This window comes from Tachypleus tridentatus, chromosome 13 (assembly GCF_004210375.1).
Source record: "Tachypleus tridentatus isolate NWPU-2018 chromosome 13, ASM421037v1, whole genome shotgun sequence".
Classification (NCBI taxonomy): Eukaryota; Metazoa; Arthropoda; class Merostomata; order Xiphosura; family Limulidae; genus Tachypleus; species Tachypleus tridentatus.
The window spans coordinates 14,153,334-14,175,871 of NC_134837.1; the positions used below are offsets into that span (position 1 = coordinate 14,153,334).

Here is a 22,538-nt window from a genome sequence, read left to right on the forward strand (position 1 = left end):
TGTTATTGTGAAGTCTAGGAGTAACAACAGCTCTGCCACAAAGCAGTAGGCTACACAAGCTCCCAGAACTAGACCTCAGAGTGCTGAAGCACGTACAAATCGTCTGTCCACAGTTGCAACACACTACCAAGTTCCAAAGTGCCTCTGAAAGCAACGTCAGCACAATAACTATTCGTCAGGAGCTTCATGAAATGGATTGCTGTGGCCTAGCAGCCGCATACAAGCCTAAGATCACCATGTGCAATGCCAAGCATCGACTGGAGTATAGGTATCTGGTAGTATAGTGGACAAATCTGGGTTTGGCAGATGCCAGGAGAATGTTACCTGCCTGAATGCATAGTGCCAACTGTAAAATTTTGTGGAGGAGGAATAATTGTTTGGGGATGTTTCTCATACTTTGGGTTAGGTGCTTTAGTTACAGTGAAGGGAAGTCTTAATGCTACAGCATACAGTAACATTCCAGAGAATTGTGTGCTTCCAACTTTGTGGCAACAATTGGGGGAAGGCCCTTTTTTGTTTCAGCATGACAATGGCCCCGTGTACAAAGTAAGCTTCGTAAGAACATGGTTTGCTGAGGTTGGTGTGAAAGAACCTGGCTGGTTTGCACAAAGCCCTGAACACCTTTGGGATGAACTGGAACGCTGATTGCAAGCCAGGTCTTCTTGCCAGATATCAGTGCCTGACTTCCTTAATGCTCTTGTGGCTGAATAGGAGCAAATCCCTGCAGCCATGTTCCAGAATCCAGTGAAAAGCCTTCCTAGAAGAGTAAAGGCTGTTTTAGCAGGAAAGGGGGACCAACTCCATCTTAATGCCTTTGGTTTTGGAATGATATATTCCACAAGCACGTACGGGTGTGATGATCGGATGTCCATATACTTTTGGCCATGTAGTGTGGATTTGTGATCAATACTGTCATATTGTTGGAGTTTAATAATATTTAAATGTGCATAAGAAAATTTTATATTCCATCAAAAGCAAGTTTCTTGTTAATGTATCAACCTGTTGCACTTACCAATGTTGTTTTTAACCTACCTTTCCATCACCAGAGTATTGTCGAATTTACCTTCATTCTTATTCAACATAATTTTCGTGCGTGTGTAATTTTAAACATAACACGTTGGTGAAGGATGTATCTAAATTCCTTCCATTCTAATTACCAACTCTTTTTGGGTAATTCATCCATGATATTGCGTGTGCTGTTTCTGGAAAAAGATCTTTGTAAAAGTTGAATACTATCTGAAAGTGGACGGTGATATTTTCCATTGGCTCAGCGGGAGGTTTGCAGGCTTATATGCTAAAAAAATCTAGTTTTGATACCCGTTATGAATATTTAGTGGTGTGCTTAACAACCAAATTAAATCAAACTTCTTTGCTGATAATTCAGGCGATACCTTGAGAAAAGAATCTCCTTTATTTTTCGATAAGCACAACCACCAATGATGTGTTTTGTGCATGCGCCGTGGAAAAAATAGAATTGTTGCTCTGTATACGTAATATTTTCACGGTGGGGAAACAGTATTTTCTCCAGAAATTGAAATATTTTCCTTCACAGAGCTATCACGAAGCTTCAGAAAATTTATTTTTATAGTATGGCTAACAGAACAGATGCGTGCTGGATTTTTGAGTTGGCATAAAAAGACACGTTAATTTTTTTTCTCCATTCCTCATAACTTGTGAAAGTTGTTAGATATTTGTTGTTGTAGCTTTGAAAACTTCATAATTATTCTGTTCTTTGCAGGAGGGCCATGAGAACTTTAAAGCAATTTTGTGTATTAAATAAGGCAAAACTTATGAAAATAGAAGAACGGCCTTTTTCTTTTCTCTTCGCTCTTACAAGAGAAGAAACATGAAAAATAAATTTTTAACTCCTTAAATTTTTTTTTCTGCTGAAACTTGAGAAAATACTATATTTGATGTTATCTCTTGGGAACATTTTTCAGTATAAATGAGGGGGCGCAAATACAAATTTTGTAGAGCACTGCTCTACTACACTTTTTTAAATCTTGCAGTTAATAAATGTACAAAATGGGGACGTATAGAAACTATCCGAATTGTACTACATCACGGATGAAAAAAATTATTTAACCCCTCCCCCCATGATAGTTTCCATTGCTCGTTGTTTTCTTGAAACATTTTCAAATATTAAATGCATCCCATGAAAATTGAGTTTCGATACCAGGTAATCCACTGTTATTATTTTGTGGCTCTGTGCGAATATCCGTAACAAAGTATGTGGACTACTCTATGATGGATGAATGCTTATTACCAACCTTTAAGAAGTTAAACATAGAGATTTGGCCATCAGAGTATTTTAAAGTATATCCTAACTGACTTAAATTGAAGTTGGACATTTTGGTGGTCAACGCATTTCACATATATTGTTCATTTATAATTCCTCCAGTAGTGAAATAAGGTTATCGTTAGAGCAAGACTACATAATGGGGTATAGGAATCCAACCCTAAATTTTAACGCTGCAAGTTGCTGAAGGTTCAGCTGTGAAACCGATTCTTAGAGGAATAAATTACATTTATCCTCCTTGAAGAAAGCAAGATGTTTATTTTAATAGCTGATAAGAAATGTCTTTCGTAACAAACTACATGTTGGTTACAAAATTGCTTTGTCAGTGGCGCGAGTTTAAGTCACTACTTTTTCTAGATAATAAACAGACTTCAGTTCAAACATTGATAATGTCAAATTTAATAGCGACCACTGATCATAGAACATGAACAATTTACAAAGTAAGCACACACAGTCATTTTCAAAGTTAAAACATCTCATTGTTTCTCTAGAATAAATACAAGAGAAAAAATTGTCAAAACATCTTATTACCAAATTTATCTGTTATTCACTAAACATCAGAGGTATGAAAATTACATATTTTGAACATCAATACGTGGAGCGAGGGAAAACTAACCTTATTTCAAAAACGTCTTTAATTATGCTGATAGAATTAGGCGAAATTCCAACCGACAATATATCAACGATTAGCAACGTTACAGGTAAAAACATTTAAATCTCAAATACAGTAAGTGATACGTCGTTCGAGAGTTGTTCTTGTTAAAAATTGATATTTGTTATCACACGGATATCCGAACCTATGCAAAATGTACATATTCTAACAAAATTACCGAAACGAGATTTGTTCACAAACACACATACATACATATTGTAAAAACACTGAGCTGATAAAAAACGACCTCTTCAAATAAGTTTAAAAAAGTGAAACCAACCGTTTCTGGTTGGGTGCACGCGCCCCTAAAATTTCCCGATCTCTTAATCTTTTATTGAATATAACAACAAAAAATGTGAAATTTTTAAGGCTTTAATTCCGTAGTTCAAGTAACAGCCTAAATAAGTTATGAAATTATTTTTGTTAGTTTCTCAATGAAATTGTTACTTTGAGGTAACGTAACGATATATAACTTATTTTACAAACAAAAACGTTTTTTTTTTTTTTACCTATAAATCCACTGAAGTAAGAAATTCAAAGAAAACATTTCTTCCATTGTATTTTCATTATGCCTTCAACAGAAAGGCCTTTTTATCAAAAGGTCACTTTGCACTCGTACTGTACGCCATTTTGTAGTCATAGTGATCAAGTTTGATCGCCATCTACCTGGCATTTTTAAGTGAGTTTAAAAACCTCCAAATGCTTTCAAAAGTCGATTAAGTTAAACAAATTCTATCCTAAGTTTTCTAACTTTTGCAATCTCACATTCTTCCGGTGCTCTTGAGATATATTTCGTTTTACACTTCATAAGATGGAAGTATAAAAATCTAATTTTCTCTTTGTAATTACGTTAGCTGCAGCGCAACACATTCGTAATTATTTGTTACAGTCATAAACATTTTTAATTTGTACCCTTTGCCTTTTAACTTATATTTTACAAATCTACTGTACAAGATGCAAGTTAAATAAATTAGTTTGTTTGTAATTAATTACTTAGGTACACAATGGATTATCTGCTCTACCAACCACGGGTACCAAAACCCGAGTTTAACTTTGCAGACACGCCGTTGTGCTACAGAGGCGTAACGTAATGAAAACTGTAAAAACCATTTTTAAAAATTAGCACACATTAGCTTTCTTCTGTTTAGTAACATCACAAATGATAGAGTATTATACATACTTCAAAGTGTTCCCCGCTGTTAGTTAGTTTTAAATACACTGAAGCTCATAGTGATGAACTAGTGTACTACAGAGAAATTTGGATGGGGAAACTGGCCAAAACAAAGATATAAAACACTGTATCCCACTACCACGGTAAACACACGTTGGAAATTCAGCTTCATTCAGAAATACAAAGGATAATTTAAAATTATAAATGATGGTTAATCTTCATATTCAGTCACATAATCACACTAACATTTGCTAACAAATATGAAAGATAAAATTTCTAAATACTCAAAAAAACTTAAGCACACGTGAGCACACATACACAGAAAAACATCTATTTTAATAAGGGGTTTGCTACAACATACTTTTACGTATGACTGGAGCTATTTATAATTTGTCAAATTTAGCCAAGACGCGCACTAAAATATATATAACATAATAAAAATCCTTGATGCATATTATCCGCATGATGAAAAATTGTAACAACTAATTTTTCTTTTTTCCAGCAAATTTCACGAAAACATCAGACAGGCTAGAGTAATTTGTTTGTTTTTGAATTTCGCACAAAGCTACTCGAGAGCTATCTGTGCTAGCCGTCCCTAATTTAGCAGTGTAAAAGTAGAGGGAAGGCAGCTAGTCATCACCATCCATCGCCAACTCTTGGGCTACTCTTTTACAGTTTTCATAGTGGGATTAACCGTCCAATTATAACGCCCCCACAGCTGAAAGGGCGAGCATGTTTGGTGTGACGGGGATTCGAACACGCGACCTTCAGATTACTAGTCAAATGCCTTAACACACCTGGCCATGCCGGTCCTCAGGTTAGACTAATATCTGTTGCAGGAAATTATTATTTTTCCCTTTTCTTTTTTTTTTCAGGAGGATCGAGCTGTTAAAATGACAAAACGTGCTTTCTGTTTGCTCTAAATTAGTGTCATACGCAAGTTTAAGTTGTCGGGAGCTAGTCTTTACCCGTCTGAATCTATCTAGTCTGGTGGTATTGCAACTTCAGAAATCTAGTTATTTCCCAGTATTCAACATCAGTGTAGATTAGAGCCCTTATCACGATTAGGAGTAAGTGAGGGACAGTCATTAGAACGAAAGCCAACGGTCCGCCACTTTCTGCATCAAACAAATTTGAACTACTAGCCACGATCGCTGAAAACTTGCCAACATCGATGCCTTCAATGATTTCGATTGAAGCAGCACCTCAGTCACAAGCCAAAGCTCACCAGCCGTATTTCCAACTCACAAACCAGATAGCGACAACCACCCACAGCAGCAAATAATGGAAGATCCCAAGACAGACAAGGAAACTCCATCGACCCCAGTTAAAAGTTCCATTCCGGAACAACCACCACTACCAACAGCCATTATTGTAGGGGGTACACCTGCATTGATCCGACAACCTGAAATTGCCAAACATCTTAAATCCATTTCTTCATCTGTCACTTTCACTAAGATCCGACGTCTCCCCAATGGAGGCCTAGTTATCAAATGCCAGCATCCTAAAAGACTACGTGAAGCTCTTAAAACCATGGCCAACCCAAGTCTTCGATGGAACCAAGCTCGACATTCATGTCCCAGGTGATCACCACAAAACAAATCGTTATACGAGGGATCAACAGTGACATCGATCCTCAGGAAATAAAAGATGAACTAGCATGACAGGGAATTGAAGCATCCAATACTGAGTGCGTCAAATTTTCCAAGACCGGACATCCAACGCCTTTGGTTCGCGTTTATCTCGAGGACACCAAGATAGCCGAGCAGCTTATTAAGGACGGAATCACACTCTGGTTTCTCCGGCTACCGGTTGAAGAATCCAAGCAACCTGCTACAATTAAAGTCCTTCAATGCTTTAACTGCTAGAAATTCGGTCACGCTCGAGCTGCCTGCAAGGCAACTCCAAGATGTGTTAGATGCAGTTGGCCACACATAGCAGACTGCCCGAGAAAGCGCAAAGAAACCTGTTGTGCCAACTGAGACGGTCCCCACGCCGCCTTATACTGTTCTTGCCCCAAGTACTCTCATGTCATCATACTAAAGAGAAACAAACTGGTCACCATGAATAATCCAGAACATACCAAACCTAGGAATCTTACTAACCACACTGACCAGTCCAAAGAATCCCCGAGTGTACACTCCGAACAACCCTCAAACCGACCGCTCCGCAGATCCAGTCAGCTCCTCGTCCTACTTCTTTAACACAGAACCGGACCCACGCAGAAGCAACATGCCATCCGCGACCAATACATCCTAACTCAATGACTACTGATCCAGAGAATTGTGTCCTTCGTGACTGATGCGATTTTCCGTCAGGCGACATCCTCAACAGTGATGACACGATTCAAGACGTTGTCAAGTCTGCCCACTTCTACTTTGGTTTCCAGCCACACGACACCCAGGGACTTAAGGAACAAGCATTTGCCAGGATAAACCAAAAAAACCGATCACGTATGTTGTTAAATATCCTAGCTATTAACATTCAGGGCGATTTAAATCATAAAAAGTACGAATTATTTGATTTATGCAAAAAAGAAAACATCCATATAGTAATAATAAGCGACACACTGCTCAATTGCAACAACAACTTTAACCTGCCAGGATATAACTGTGTTTCTAAACCAAAGGCCCCAACAGCAGAGGTATCGCTGGGCTACACAAGACAACTCAGCGTATCATTGCGATATTAATATCAACACAACCAACGACCACATTTAAGCAGTAGTTGAGCTACCTGACGGCATAAAAACAGCAATTCTCGCAATTTATACCTCTCCCTCCACCACATCAAACGTAAATGTGTTTCTCCAAGTAATAAATCGATAGCCTCGCACAATTATAATAGGCGATCTGAATTCTAAGCACCGAAATTTCAACTTCAGAATTAACAACTGGGACGGCTACATCCTTAACAACTTAAACTCCATCTAATTGGAAACAACAACACTCCAATCCATACACACAGCGATGGGAGTCAGGACATCCTAGACCTTACTAAATGCACAACAAATATATCTCCCATCGTGCAAAACTTCAAGAGTACACAATAATATACGGAACGATCACAACCCCATAACAGTATCTATCAGCAACAACTGCCCCCCCCCCCGAACATGATAAATTCACCTGGAATTTTCGACTTCACCGCTACTGAGTGGAACACCTTCCAAAAAACTGTACAGGCCAACTTACCAGACATTAAAATTTCTGCTACTAACCCTAAGTCTATCGACAATTACTTATTCGACGTCGTCAACACTATCATCAACGATACAGATACAACAGTTCCTAAACGTACCCTCTACAGTCTACACTCACCCGAACTCATGTAAACTTACTAAAGCAATCCACTCAGTAATTATGAAAAGACGTAAACTCAGACGGCAATTCATCATCTCTTGCGATCCCGTCACGAAAACCAGACTAAATACATTAACAATCTTATCCGTCGCCGCATCAATGAACAAAGAGAAAACAATCGGTCTGAACTCTATTTCACTAGACAACTCACACAAAGACCCCGTCACATTCTGGCGAAAATTTAAAATTACATGTAACGACAAATCAAACATCATGCATACCTAGAACTAAAACTGAAGAACAGCACCGTATCATCCGACCAAGAAAAAGTTAACCTGTGTGTGTGCCGATTATTACAACCAGGTATTCTCCACCTGAAACTCGCCACTCTTCGACAACAGTATAGAACACTTTATTAATGATAACACGGATCTATTTTGTTCATACTCCCTAACCCACAAAAATAATAAATATTTTACCGACACCAAGTTGCTCACTAAACCAATAACACATGCCGAAATCATGCTATCGATCAAAACACTCAAAAACAATGCCCCGGGTGAAGACGTCATACACAATATCGTTCTCAAAAAAGCCTCAACTTCATTAACTACTCACCTAGCAGCCTTACTTAACCTCTCACTGTATAGGGGTTATTACCCATCTCAGTGTAAAACTGCAATAATAGAGATCATACCCAAAATTACCCCGGCAACCAAAAACCCCAAAGACTATAGACACATCAGCCTGATTAATAGTATTGGCAAACTTCTAAAAAAAATACTAACCACGTTTTGTATAGTACCTAGATAAAAATACGCTACTATATGAAATACAAAACGCTTCTCGTAGAAATAGACAGAATACTGACCACTTAATGAGTGAGGTTAACAGAATCAATCATATATGGCTTCAATAAGAACCATATAATAGTGGGCTTATCTTTTGACGTGAAACAAGCCTTCGATCCAGTCTGGCATCAAATACAAAATGCTACAACTCAATCTCCCACCAACCTTAACAAGATGGATCTGAAGCTTCTCAGACAATAGGACGGCCAAAGTGAAAAACAATAGTGCAACATCTCACACGTTCACCTCTTGCTCTGTACTTCGCCCCCTGCAATATATCTTGTATGTTAACGACATTCCCTTCCCGAAGCTAACGTATACTTATGCCTCTCAATACGCTGACGATATAACAGTATGGAGCACATCACGTGAAGAGCCTGCTAGCGACCTAAAAAGTCCAAATCACCCTTAACAGCTCAATCGCTTGGTGTAATACATGGCGAGTAGTACTTAACCCAACTAAAACCCAAGCCATAATCTTCAAGACAAAAATCACCCAGAAAAATAAATCCATCCCCAAAGTCAAACTAAAAATGCTGAAAACCAGAGCTCAAATTCTCCCCCACCATTAAATTCCTAAGCATCACCTTGAACAGAAACTTGACATGGACCGATCCTAAGCATCACCTTGAACAGAAACTTGACATGGACCGATCCTAAGCATCACCTTGAACAGAAACTTGACATGGACCGATCCTAAGCATCACCTTGAACAGAAACTTGACATGGACCGATCCTAAGCATCACCTTGAACAGAAACTTAACACGAACCGATCCTAAGCATCACCTTGAACAGAAACTTGACACGGACTGATCCTAAGCATCACCTTGAACAGAAACTTGACACGGACCGATCCTAAGCATCACCTTGAACAGAAACTTGACACGGACCGATCCTAAGCATCACCTTGAACAGAAACTTGACACGGACCGATCCTAAGCATCACCTTGAACAGAAACTTGACACGGACCGATCCTAAGCATCACCTTGAACAGAAACTTGACACGGACCGATCCTAAGCATCACCTTGAACAGAAACTTGACATGGACCGATCCTAAGCATCACCTTGAACAGAAACTTGACATGGACCGATCCTAAGCATCACCTTGAACAGAAACTTGACATGGACCGATCCTAAGCATCACCTTGAACAGAAACTTGACATGGACCGATCCTAAGCATCACCTTGAACAGAAACTTGACATGGACCGATCACTTTAAAAACATTCCTGCAACAGTCTACAAACGAATCTTGTATCTAAGGAGAATCAGTGGCTCTGTGAAGAACTGCAGAACTAAAACCGTTCCAGACATTTATAAAGTCTGCATCCGCCCCATCATCGAATGTGGAAACATGATCACAGTAAATGCATCTCTCAAACACCTCAGGGACCTGCAACAAGCCCAAAATCTCGCTATCCGATTACCGATCGATTTCCCACATACACACTAGTCGCTTACCTTGAAAAAGGAAGAAACAGTTCTTAAAATGTTGATACTGATAGGGTAGTAGTTGAGAAGCATAATGCCTAAAAATGGCAGCACATACTAGAGAGCAAAGACTCAACATTTGGATCAAGATGTCATCTTTAAAAAAGTTTCTATTTGGGATGAATACATTACACATGTATGCATATTATATACCAGTAACATAATTCACACATACATAAATAACTTGCTACAGGTACATAATAAGAAAATAACTCGTTCAGTAATGTTACAACTGCTAATTTCACCACATATATACTTCTGACCGAGTAATTTGGTAATTATAAAGTTCTTTTATTTAATAAATTCACTGTTATTACAACCTTGCAGTGATACTGTTAAATGTGCTGGATCCTTTAGTTTATTCACCCATTTAACTATGACTGGACTTATGAAATTTATAAATGCAATATTTTTATTCTGCATGATTTCTGTGTACCTTTACTGGTTATTAAAATAACTGTTACTTTCACACATTTTGCTTCATTTGCTGATATTCCATAAAGTGTTAACAATTAAAATACTGAAACATGTTTTGAGCAAAGGTTCTCCAACAGGTTTGACTTTAAAGTTCGTCACAGCTATCAACTGACACTTGGCTATTAATGATTACCTGACGAAATCTTAAATGTTCTTTTTGCAAACCTTAAACACGAGTTACTGAAGTACAAAATAAACCACTTCCTTGCTTGTTTGAATTTCCTTCCACTGAAAACTAATGAAATCTAGTTTTAACTTACGATAAAAAATCAACAATACAAGACAGTACAACAGTGGAAACAAATGGACAGAATCTTTGATATTCAACAACATATGCTTCTCAGTACTTACATACATACAAAATCTATCATGACTAACTACACTGGTTCATATTATAGACTGGGCAAAGAAATCTCAGAATTCCACTTAGTATAATAAAAGCTTCCATAACAACAGTGAGAAACCATCCATTTGTGGTTCTTTAAACTTATATTAAGTTTTGTTTCATTTCAGTCTACCACTAATTTTGTTTAATGTACTCAACTCCTCGGAAACCCAAGCCATGTACTCGATCAAATCAGCAAGAAGTTTTAGGTTTCCAAGTTCTAATGAAGATTAAGTTAAGGTCCAAGAAATGAAAGATTTATTCTTCTTTCACAACAGTACCTTACACAGATATATTCACTGCACCAGATCAGTGAATGAAAATATTTTAAATCATTACCATGTTTCATCTTTTTACTTGTGGCAGTATTGGTATGGACGTACAACCTTTTATTATTATTATTATTATACAATCACAGTCTTTACAGATTAAAAGACTTAAACAACTTAGAAGTAATGATATACATTTAACAACTGAAAACAAAAAATATCTCTAAACCTTATTTTTTCCCACATGGGAGGGAGCATTCACTGGTTTTAGGGGCCGAGCCACAATAAAAACTATGCACATACCAAAACTAGATAATATCACTCAACTCACAACAGGAAGATGTTAAAGTGAAAAATGTATTGATACCTAATACTTACACATTAATGAGGATATACACATTGTAAACACAACAACAAAAGTTGAACACACAACCTGAAAATGAACTAGTCATTCAGCATAAAAGTAACAACTCCACATCATAACCAGGATTTCAAACCTATCTTATCTTGTAGGCTTTATGTTCAATATATTTACTCATCTAGAAATGAATACACAAAAAACTTGTGATTTTTTTGTGATAAATACCTATTTCTTTTATACACAATTTAGTCAACATCTTAAACAATTATGCAAAGTAATCAAATTATTACCATACATTTAGCTAGGTAGCCTTTACATTTTTAAACTATGATATCAAGAGAAAACTACAATTGGCATTTCTCTTGAACAATATCTGTAACAAATGCTTTTCATTCACAGAAAATGCAACAATTTTTTATCATTCTAAGATTATAGTTTTAAAGGCAAAGATAGCTAAATATTGTGGACACAGAACAAAAACCCAACTTGTGAGTATATGTGAGAGGATTCTGATGATCATAAGAATTCTACAAAAACTGCTTAAGTGATATAACACACATCCCTTATTCAAAGAATGTAGTCCTCTTCTTAGGGCACTCAGAGATATTTCATAAAGTAATAATTTTATTAATATTCTTAAAACCTTCATGAGTATATTTGATTTCTTGCCTACATGAAGTAACAGTTTAGGCTAAGACAAGTCATATTTATGCATGTGTGTGGTTTTAAGAGTAATAGAATTATTTTACATAATCTGTATTATGGGGATACTAGATATAATAAAGTTTGAGAGGGAGAAAAAGCATCATATAAGAATTGAACAAGTAAAAGTTGGACTATCTCTTAATTTTACACGATTGTCATTTTACATTAGGACATAATTAAGAAACTGCATACATATTGTGTTGGTCATACAACTCAGAGACACCATACTGACCACATAACTCATGATAACTTGGAAATATGAGATTTTCCTTCTTTTTCATCTGGAAAAATAAAAGCTTTCCTTTCTTTAGGAGAAGATACTCTTAGTGGCCCTGAGATATCAGGAACATATTCAGACTGAATAGAGCTAAAGGTACTTGGTACATCCAAAGAGGAAGATTGTGGTATAGGTTGCATTTTTCTCTTAAGTGAGGGGAACTTGAAAGACTTCCTCCCATTCATACTTCTGCTGGGGCTATGAGATTTCTCACCAGCTGAAGGGGCAGAGGATGGTGATGGGGATGAAGTGTCAGAGTCCTGAGATCCAGACTTCCTCATCAGACGAAGATGAGGCAAACTAAACTTACGACGACTAGATTTTTCCTTACCTTGTGTTTCCTGAGATACTGGGGATGATGCAACTAGTTCCTCCAATTCTGTTATTCTTGCTCGAGGAGCTACAACGGTCTCTGGACACAAGTTTTCCTTTTTGCCTAGTTTTTCTCTTCTCTTAACTATTAGCACAGGAGATCCAGGTTGTAGCTCTGGTCCACAAGGGGGAGCTCTGGTAGCTTTTGTCCTGTGAGTTGAGATATGTGTAGTCAAAACCTCAGAGTCTTTAACTGTTTTCTCAATCTGGTCTGCATCTTCAAACAGAGTTGCTTTTTGAGCTTTCTCCTGATGAGGCTTCCAATGTTGATCAATCTCAGAATCTTCATAAGGTAATCCATTCACTTGATTGGTAGTTTTTTCACTATCATTAGTTAGGTTTTCTGAAGATATATCTCCAAAAAAGGTCACAGTTCTTCGTCTTTCCAACATTGTCTGAACACTCTGGTTTAGAACAAAATCTGTCTGACAAGCAATGTCTTCCACACTAGAATGAATTGTGTTAGTAGACTTATGCTTCTGTTCAAGTGAAATTCTTCGATGGATGGCTACATTTTCTTCTGTTTCACTTGGTGTGGTCACAGAAGCTTCAATTGGAGACAAATTTGATTCTTCTGATTTTGTAGAAGCCATTTCTTCTTCAGTTTCTGCAATGCTGCTGGACCTTAGTAGCATCTCTGTCTGACTACTTTCTGATGCAACTGCTGAACCCTGGATTCTCTAAATGGTAAAACAAAGCAGTGGGATAACTGAACATATAACAAACATTGATCCCATATGGCAATATACAATATTTAATGCTTACCCAACATAAAGTTTTATTGTAACAGTAATATATTTCACTAAAACCAAAAATCTATGCTCTTCCCAAGCCTATGTTTAGGTAATAAGCTACATTCCGTGCTTAATATTTCCTTGTCTTTAGCCACATTTTATTTTTGAAGTAAACTTATAAAAAGATGCAAAATGTTACAGTAATATAAGAGTTTGAAATGAAAAACTAAACCTGTGTCATAACTAATTTGGTGGAAACAACTATTAACTTTGTCGTCTTACGTTATGGTAAGTTCATCATGGTAACTTAACAGTATGTTTAAAATTAAAAACATTACAAGTAAAACAACTTAAAAAAATAAGAAAATTTGCACAACAAGATCTTTAACAGTATCTTATTAACTAGAGCAAGTCAATGAAAGAGAAGAAGTTAAAAGTACACCTTAAAGTAGGAATAAAATCACATTTATAGTTTTACTTTTAATGGTGGATTATTAAATAATGTTTACCTTTGTAGCTTCTCGGCGTTGAAACTCTACCTTAGCCATTTCTGTTGCCACCCACTGAGGTACGTCAGGTATAGCGTACGCTATTCCAAATTTTAGGGATAGGATGATGTGCTATATGAAGGGACAAGCTGCTTTGACATTTCTACTTGTAAATTTTATTTACATTTCATGTAGTAAACACCTAAATCTGTAACTTAACCAACCACGTGTTGACAAATCTTGCACACACAACATTTACAAATCTCTCAATTTACTAACATGTTAGAATGACAGTTGTGGATAAGGGCTTTCATTCTATGATGGCAGTTACTTCTTCATCGGAGAATTGTTCATCATTATTATTTTTCTAACTGGTAATTCTGGACAAAGTACAATTGTGTTTTTCTATATTACAACTTATTTTAATGTAGAAAACTACTGAAACATCCTACATAACATGTTACTTGCCTATGCAAAATGAAAAAAATGTTTCCTAATGTAATACAGTGAGTATATACGTAGCCACAATGTCAAATTCACCAAAAGAATGTTATCAACAAAACCAGGACAGAGAAAGTTTCCAAAATAAAATATAGAGGAAACTAGAAATGAAAACACCACATTGATCATACACTTCACAATAACTTGAAAATATGACATTTTCCTTATTTTCCATCTGCAAAAATAAAAGCTTTCCTTTTTTGTTAGAGGATACTCTGAGTGGGCTTGAGACATCAGAAACATATTCAGACTGCACATATTTAGATGTACTTGATACATCCAAAGAGGAAGATTGTGGCAAAATGTGTTTTTTTCTTAAATGAAAGATACTTGAATGACTTCCTCCCATTCGTATGTTTGCTGGGGCTACAGGATGTTTTACCAACTGAAGGGGCAGAGGATGACAGTGGAAATCCACACTTTATCATCAGTTGAAGATGAGACAGACTATACTTATACAAACTACATTTTTCCCTTACTTTAAGCTTCCAGAGATTCTTCCACTTGTTCTTCCCCTTCTGTTATTCTTGCTTAAGATCTCTATCAGTTTCTGGACAAAAGTTTTCTTTTCTGTTATTTCTTTGTTTCTTACCTATAACAAATGGAGATCTAAATTATAACTCCAAGTCCACAAGAAGGAACCGTGGTAGCTTTTAATCTCATGAGTTGAATGTGTACTAAAATCTGGGAGTCATCAACTGTTTTCTCAGTCTGGTGTGCTTATTGAAATGAAATTGGTTCATGAAAGCAAGAGCTGTAGTTGTCTTGAATTTTGAAGATGGTGATCCAGATGTGAAAACATTTCATAAAGTTTGTCTGGGGTATTTTGTCTGTTACTGTTCCTCTTAAACCACTTCTGGTCACCTTCCATGATGAGCTCTGGTCATGTTTAGGTTAACAACATATTATGGAAGTTGGACTGGTTAAGAATTCAGGATTAAGAAAAATAAAATTTAAATACATTGGCTTCCACATGACCTACCAGTGGGTCATGATAGCCTTCCAAGTAAAACCCACATGACCTGCCAGTGGGACATGATAGGCTTCCAAGTAAAACCCACATGACCTGCCAGTGAGTTGTGCTCTATTTTCTTTTTAAAGGGCCACTTACTGGGTGGGACACATGGCTACATATATAAACTCTTCCAAAAAAAGAAACCATAAAATGACCAGTGGGAACCTGGAAAGTATTGGCAAAACAGACTTGTGAGCCAATGTGTTAATAAACACAAGTATTACTACACAAGAGTTCCTGTAAAATTAACAATTCTTTATAGAGAATTCAGAGAGTTGTTTCTTAAAATTGTAATTTTGTTTTAAAAGATAATTAATGCATTTTATTTAGTTTACAAAGCTCAATTTGTTATTTGGACAAGGACAAATTGAATGAATAAGACTAGGCTTTAAAAAGCTTTTTTGTAGAATAACACAGAAGAATAAATTACTAATAACACTAAAGCCATATATATTAAAATCTTATACAAATAAATGTTCAATGTGGTGAGCAAAAGACAACTCAAACACTATGTATGTAATTTAATGAATGTTTGTTTCAGGTAACAAAGACATGGTAAGGAGAAAAACTGAGAGACATGGAAAATAAATTGGCAATTTACTCCATTATTGCCAATTGATCAGTTACATTGTGTTATCAAAATCCCATGTATTCAAAACAAATAAACACCATACTAACAAATTACCCAGATATTGCAATTACTACTTAGGCAGCTGTTGATTCGAAACATTTTTTTATCCTTACAGAATACAACTGGATATACTGATAAAACTGAGAAACAAATAATAATCATATGGCCAAAGAATTTCTTGCAATTATTTTAGAACACACAGTAAAAAAAAAAAAAAGTTCACAATATTTCTTTACAAGAAAACAAATCAATAAAAATTTTAAAGAATTCAACAATGGTAGTTCAAGAGAAAACCACCATCATTTTAACTATCAAAATACCTCCAGTACGATGATAAGAAGAATAGTGCCACTGGTGGACAGATGGGGAAACATCCGCTGCACTTGACCAGACATACCAATCAGTGCACAGTTAACTATAACTGCTATAACTCCCATCAATTCCATTGCATCCTAAACAATGACATGCATCATTTAAGAAAAACAATATTCATTGCAGTTACATATTTCTGCAATTTATACTCTCAGTTTCATTACATCCTAAAGATGTACACAAAAAATAATAACAATGAAAAGTTATTAACTGTATGTGTATGTAACAAAAAGTAATACTGACAACAATACTGAATTTAATCTGTGTATTTACATGAAATGTAGAGTAAATCTGTCATAACCCTAAATCAAATGTGTTAGAACAGTTTTAGTACTTGAGATATGTCTGTGTCATAACCCTAAATCAAATGTGTTACAACAGTTTTATTGAGATATGTCTGTAAATTAATGACATCTTTCTGACTCACAAGTTTGAGTGAAAGGTGGTTAAGAAAGTCCAAAAGGTCTTCCTGAAAAAATAACAGGCATGAATATATATCAGATAATTCAATGTTACTGTTATCTAAGTCTTTTTAAATTCAGAAACATTAAAATTTTTTTTGACTGTCATTTTTTTTGTGATACACTTAAGGCAAAAAAAACAACAACAAAACTGTTACTTCAAAGAATTCTAACTTCAAGAATAGATAGCTGCAATTTCCAACCAATTACAAACACAAACCAGACATTAACACAATCAGGAATCTAATATTTACATCTCCTACCTTTTTCTTTTGTCAAGATTTAAATAAATGTACCAAACATATCAGATAAGCCCATCCACTCACAATATTTTATAGTTTTTATACTCACTTTCATATTGCTGATTGACATGGTTACAACCAATAAAAATAGTAGATCCCCCAATACATAAACTGATGGACATGATTATAACCAATAGAAAGAGCAGATCCTCCTCTACATACCACTTGTTACAGTTATTTGATTTTAGCATGCATAACATATACTGTCCACTGTAGTTAATCTGTTGAAACAGCTAAGGGTTTCTCTTAAATCTATTCAAAGCTTAATTTAAAAACCAGATAAATTATAAGTTTTAGGATATTCTATTTTATTGATTGATATATTTTTGTTACACATGGACACCCAAATTAGTGAAACTCAATGATGCTTAGGAAAAAAAACGTTTATATGGTTTTTATTCAAGTGTAAACAAGCTGTGTGTAATGGGTTTTACAAATGTTTTAGTTTTTTTTCATGTGTAATTTTTATTTTTTGTTATAAATGTTTCATAACATTAGACACCTATCAACTTAGCATAAAATATTTCAGTAAAATATTTGAGATTTTACAAGCACAAGTCTAAGCCTAGTGCATTAACTTGTATATAGTTCAGCCATAAACAGCTAATGGGGTCCTGCTGTGACTTTTTGCTTTTGATTGGATGACCACTGTTACAGTTGGTACAAAATACAGCAATATATCATAAAATTAACAGGACACAGATGTGAAATATTTAACAATTGAAACTGTTATGATAAGTAAGTTGGAACATTTTAATGAATTCTGTAATTATTTTTACTTCAAGTTTTTATTTCACTGTACTTTGGTGATTTTGCTATAGTTGGTTTTAAGTTAAATAAAATATAAAGATTTACCAAAATAGTAAAATAAATAGCTTCAATATTTCTTTAGTAGTTTTAGATGACATGTAAATAAAAGCAAAGTGCATGCTTCTAATGTTCATTCCTATATGTTACAATGTAACATATCACAGTAGTGGAAGCACACAAACGCACTCGTTTAAATTTCCACGTAATGTATAACAGTAATACAAGCCAAAGTACACATTATTTAACATTATTATGTAATGTACTACAGAACTGGAAGAGCATGCATACATTCTTTCCTTTACTATGTAACACAGAAGTAGGATATACACTGATTTTCAGCATGATTGAGAAAAGAATTTTATGAAAGAAAACATAAGTAAGAATTCCACAGTTCTTCTACATTTAAAAATTAAATCTTATATTAAGAATGATGATGTCTGAACTAAAACAGTGAAAATGTTCAGTAGAGGTATGTAGAGGAAGCTATACATCATGTGAGCATGTAATGGTTCTACTGGTTAAGAAGTGACACAATGATTTGCATGAGCGACACGTTGAAATCCTTCAATTCCGACGTGCATGTGAATGTGGAAGGTATGAATGCATAAAAAGTTTGTATATAGATGGAAGCACTCAACAAGAATAGATAGTCTTCTGAGATCAGGTAAGTACTGTATCAGAATTAGATACTTTGAGAAATTTATTTTTATAGATGCCACTGAACTAAGGTTTGTGATTACTAACAAAAACTACTTTTCAAAATTTTATGTATTAATTGACCTCTGGGATGAAAGAAAATTAACAGTTTACTTAATTCACATGATGCCATACCTGCCAACTTCCAATGTTTTCACAACGTTGTCCAAATGGCCGTTGAAAGATCATACACAGTTTAAAAGCGTCACTACGTATTTCAATGATGTTATTCAGGAGGGCACAAAATGCTGCCATAGGGAATGCTGAGCTGAACAGGACAACATAGCCAAACTGGATAAACATCTCCAAATAGTCTTCAAATGTTCCTTCATACTAGCAGTTAAAGCAAACAATAAACAATGCAAGTTCAGAAAAAGTTCCATATTATACAATGAATGAGAGGGTAAACAGTGTATTCATAAAAAATGTTCTTGCAGAAAATAAACAGTAGTTTAATAATAGCTATAGTACTACAAACACAAGATAGAAAGTGATAAATCACAGAAAACAAAAATAAAACAATAGTTTAATAATAGCTACAGTACTACTAACACCAGATAGAAAGTGATGAATAATTTAAAACAAAGAAAACAGTAGTTTAATAATAGCTATAGTACTACTAACACCAGATAGAAAGTGATGAATCACAGAAAACAAAAATAAACAGTAGTTTAATTGTAGCTACAGTACTACAAACACCAGATAGAAAGTGATGAATAATTTAAAACAAAAATAAACAGTAGTTTAATAATAGCTACAGTACTACAAACACCAGATAGAAAGTGATGAATAACAGAAAACAAAAATAAACAGTAGTTTAATAATAGCTACAGTACTACAAACACCAGATAGAAAGTGATGAATCACTTAAAACAAAAATAAACAGTAGTTTAATAATAGCTACAGTACTACAAACACCAGATAGAAAGTGATGAATAATTTAAAACAAAGAAAACAGTAGTTTAATAATAGCTACAGTACTACTAACACCAGATAGAAAGTGATGAATCACAGAAAACAAAAATAAACAGTAGTTTAATAACAGCTACAGTACTACAAACACCAGATAGAAAGTGATGAATCACTTAAAACAAAAATAAACAGTAGTTTAATAATAGCTACAGTACTACAAACACCAGATAGAAAGTGATGAATAATTTAAAACAAAGAAAACAGTGGTTTAATAATAGCTACAGTACTACAAACACCAGATAGAAAGTGATGAATAATTTAAAACAAAGAAAACAGTAGTTTAATAATAGCTACAGTACTACAAACACCAGATAGAAAGTGATGAATAATTTAAAACAAAAAAAAAAACAGTAGTTTAATAATAGCTACAGTACTACAAACACCAGATAGAAAGTGATGAATCACATAAAACAAAAAAAACAGTAGTTTAGTGAAGATTATTTTTGTAGCAATTTAAAGAGTGTTTCTAAAGCTAGGTTTAGTGAAAGTTATTTATAGAAAAATAAAAAGTGATGAAAATATTTGTTAAACTACTGTAAATTAATCTAGAAGAAAGTCCAAATTATTTTACATTAAGAAATAATAACAAAAAAAAGATTTAATTTTATTATATAACTGTATATGATTTATTTTCTTGATAAATAACAATCCTCACAATAGAAAAAGGTCCTGTAATTAACAATTTTTCATGAAACTGTAGTTTAAAACTCCAAATAAGCATATACATTTGGGTAAGGAAGCATATCATGCTAATATGAGAATAAGTAGGTACATAATGATTTATATTTATAAGGAAGTTTTTTGTTGGTTTTTCTAAATGGTGTAAACAGTTATAAATACAAAAAACAGGGATTTAATGTGATGGAAATTATGTCAGCAGATGAACAGACCTTGTCAAATAAGGCAGATGTTGCCAGGGTCCTTATAACAAATTAGTGAACAGACCTTGTCAAATAAGGTAGATGTTGCCAGGGTCCTTATAACAAATTAGTGAGGGATCATATGCTTTGATTATTTCTGTAGTTTGTAAACAATCTCTTCATTTTAATTTTAGATTGATGTTAGAGAAGAATTTCATCCCAGAGTATTCTGTGACTTGTTTCATAGTGATGATATCGTAAAGCAGGTATCTAAAATTTACGTGTATCATACTGATGATATCGTAAAGCAGGTATCTAAAATTTACCTGTTTCATACTGATGATATCGTAAAGCAGGTATCTAAAATTTACCTGTTTCATACTGATGATATCGTAAAGCAGGTATCTAAAATTTACCTTTGTGCATGTGACCTTAGTGTTCTTTGAAAGATATTTTTAAGGAGCGTGATGGTTGTACTACGTATTTCCATACACATTCATGTGGGATATAATATATACATACACTTCTTATCATTAACTCTTTAATTCTATCAGAAGTATGGACATCTCTGAATGTTCAATATGAGAACTCATGTCAAACAGGTCCAATTATAAATGAGCACACAAACAGCTAGACTATTATTTTTTTCCTCCCACCAAATACAGTTTTACAATATATATGTTATATGAATTTAAGATTTTGTTTATAACACACTTCTTACAATTAAATTGATAAAATGGTTTAATCGTGTGCAAGTACGGTTTTGTTGCACTTTGGATCTATATGTCTCACCTTGTACATGGAGCTTTCAACCTCTGCTTGGGTTAGCTGATGTTTCAAATGAAATTCCTTTTTTTCCCTGTTTGCATCATCATCAGAAGCATCTTTCTCTAGAACACCACCTTCCTCTTGGTTCTTTGGTTCAGAAACATCATCCTGCTCATCTGATTGTGGTGTTGACACAGATTTTGCCCCAAGTTTGGCAAGTTTTAAAGTCTCAGACAGGAATGGGAGAATAGATTCCTTAATGTTTCCCACTACTTGGCGAGTGATGAGCAAAGCTGCCAGTTGCTGAAAGTTCAAAAGAGGTCAAATGTCTAGAGTACAATAACTGCAACAACATGACATAAAAGATATTGTTGGAATGTAGGGTTACCAAAATACAATGGCTTGTATATATATGTTTATTAGAAGCTGTTAATCTGATTTTTACCTACAGTTATTCTACAAATACACCATAAATTCACTTCATGAATGACTTTTAAGTTTGATCTGTTCAAAAAATAATTTACCGACATCCGACTGCCTCAACTACATGTTTCTGTGTCTTTGTTGGTACAGTTTAATTTCATAACTTTATTTCAGTCAGCTATGAAATGTGAGATTAGAGTACATTATGGGATGGAGGTGGTAGTATTTGTCCTGTCATTTTTGACAGGCTATATGCTAATACAAAATAAAAATCCTAATGTAGTAAATGTATGTTCATGAAATTTGTCAAACTTTTAGTAAACATTAGAAGTTTTTGTAAACAAAAAAACAGATTCTTAAGTATTTGTACTAAATATCTGTTGTGAATATATAGAATCAGTCCAACGCAGACTAGAATGAGTGTAAGATGGCTTTCATGCTTAGATTAAAAACGTTTTTCATTTTAAGGTTTTCATACCCATTTGCATAACCTTTAAAACTTTCTACATGAAGGTAAAAGATTTCTTTTCAGCAAAACTGTATATTTACTACTGATATATTCTCTATCCATATAAAATAGGTTATTCCATTTGCGTGCGTCTCTATAGCCACTACGAAAAAACAAAAAATGAAATCAGTAATGTGAATTGGAAATAGCACAGTGAATGAATTTTTTCAAAAACAGGAATTAAGTTAATTTATAAATATTCTTGATCATAAAGATTTTATTTATTGGCATTTCATCCTTTTTCAACTTGACAATACTCTCTCTTTTTATTGTTTACAAAATAAGGTAACTTGGGGAAATAACATCTTTACAGAGTTCTGTTCAAAATTTAATAAACAACTTTATTATCAATGCATGTTAAACTTGGTGTTGAAACACAGTTT

At 34.6% G+C, this 22,538-nt stretch overlaps 1 protein-coding gene across 1 annotated transcript in view; it reads right to left on the reverse strand.

Annotated features, from left to right (window-relative positions):
* Window positions 1-2,678: 2,678 nt before the first annotated feature.
* LOC143238414 (anoctamin-10-like) overlaps window positions 2,679-22,538 on the reverse strand; it is a 72,831-nt gene continuing 52,971 nt past the window's right edge. Inside the window, exons 12-16 of the mRNA XM_076478620.1 lie at window positions 21,249-21,527; window positions 18,760-18,957; window positions 16,304-16,435; window positions 13,858-13,968; window positions 2,679-13,294 (exon numbers count right to left, since the gene is read on the reverse strand). Coding sequence (XP_076334735.1) covers window positions 12,206-13,294; window positions 13,858-13,968; window positions 16,304-16,435; window positions 18,760-18,957; window positions 21,249-21,527 — 1,809 coding nt within the window. The 3' untranslated portion in view covers window positions 2,679-12,205. The remainder of the gene's footprint in view (window positions 13,295-13,857; window positions 13,969-16,303; window positions 16,436-18,759; window positions 18,958-21,248; window positions 21,528-22,538) is intronic.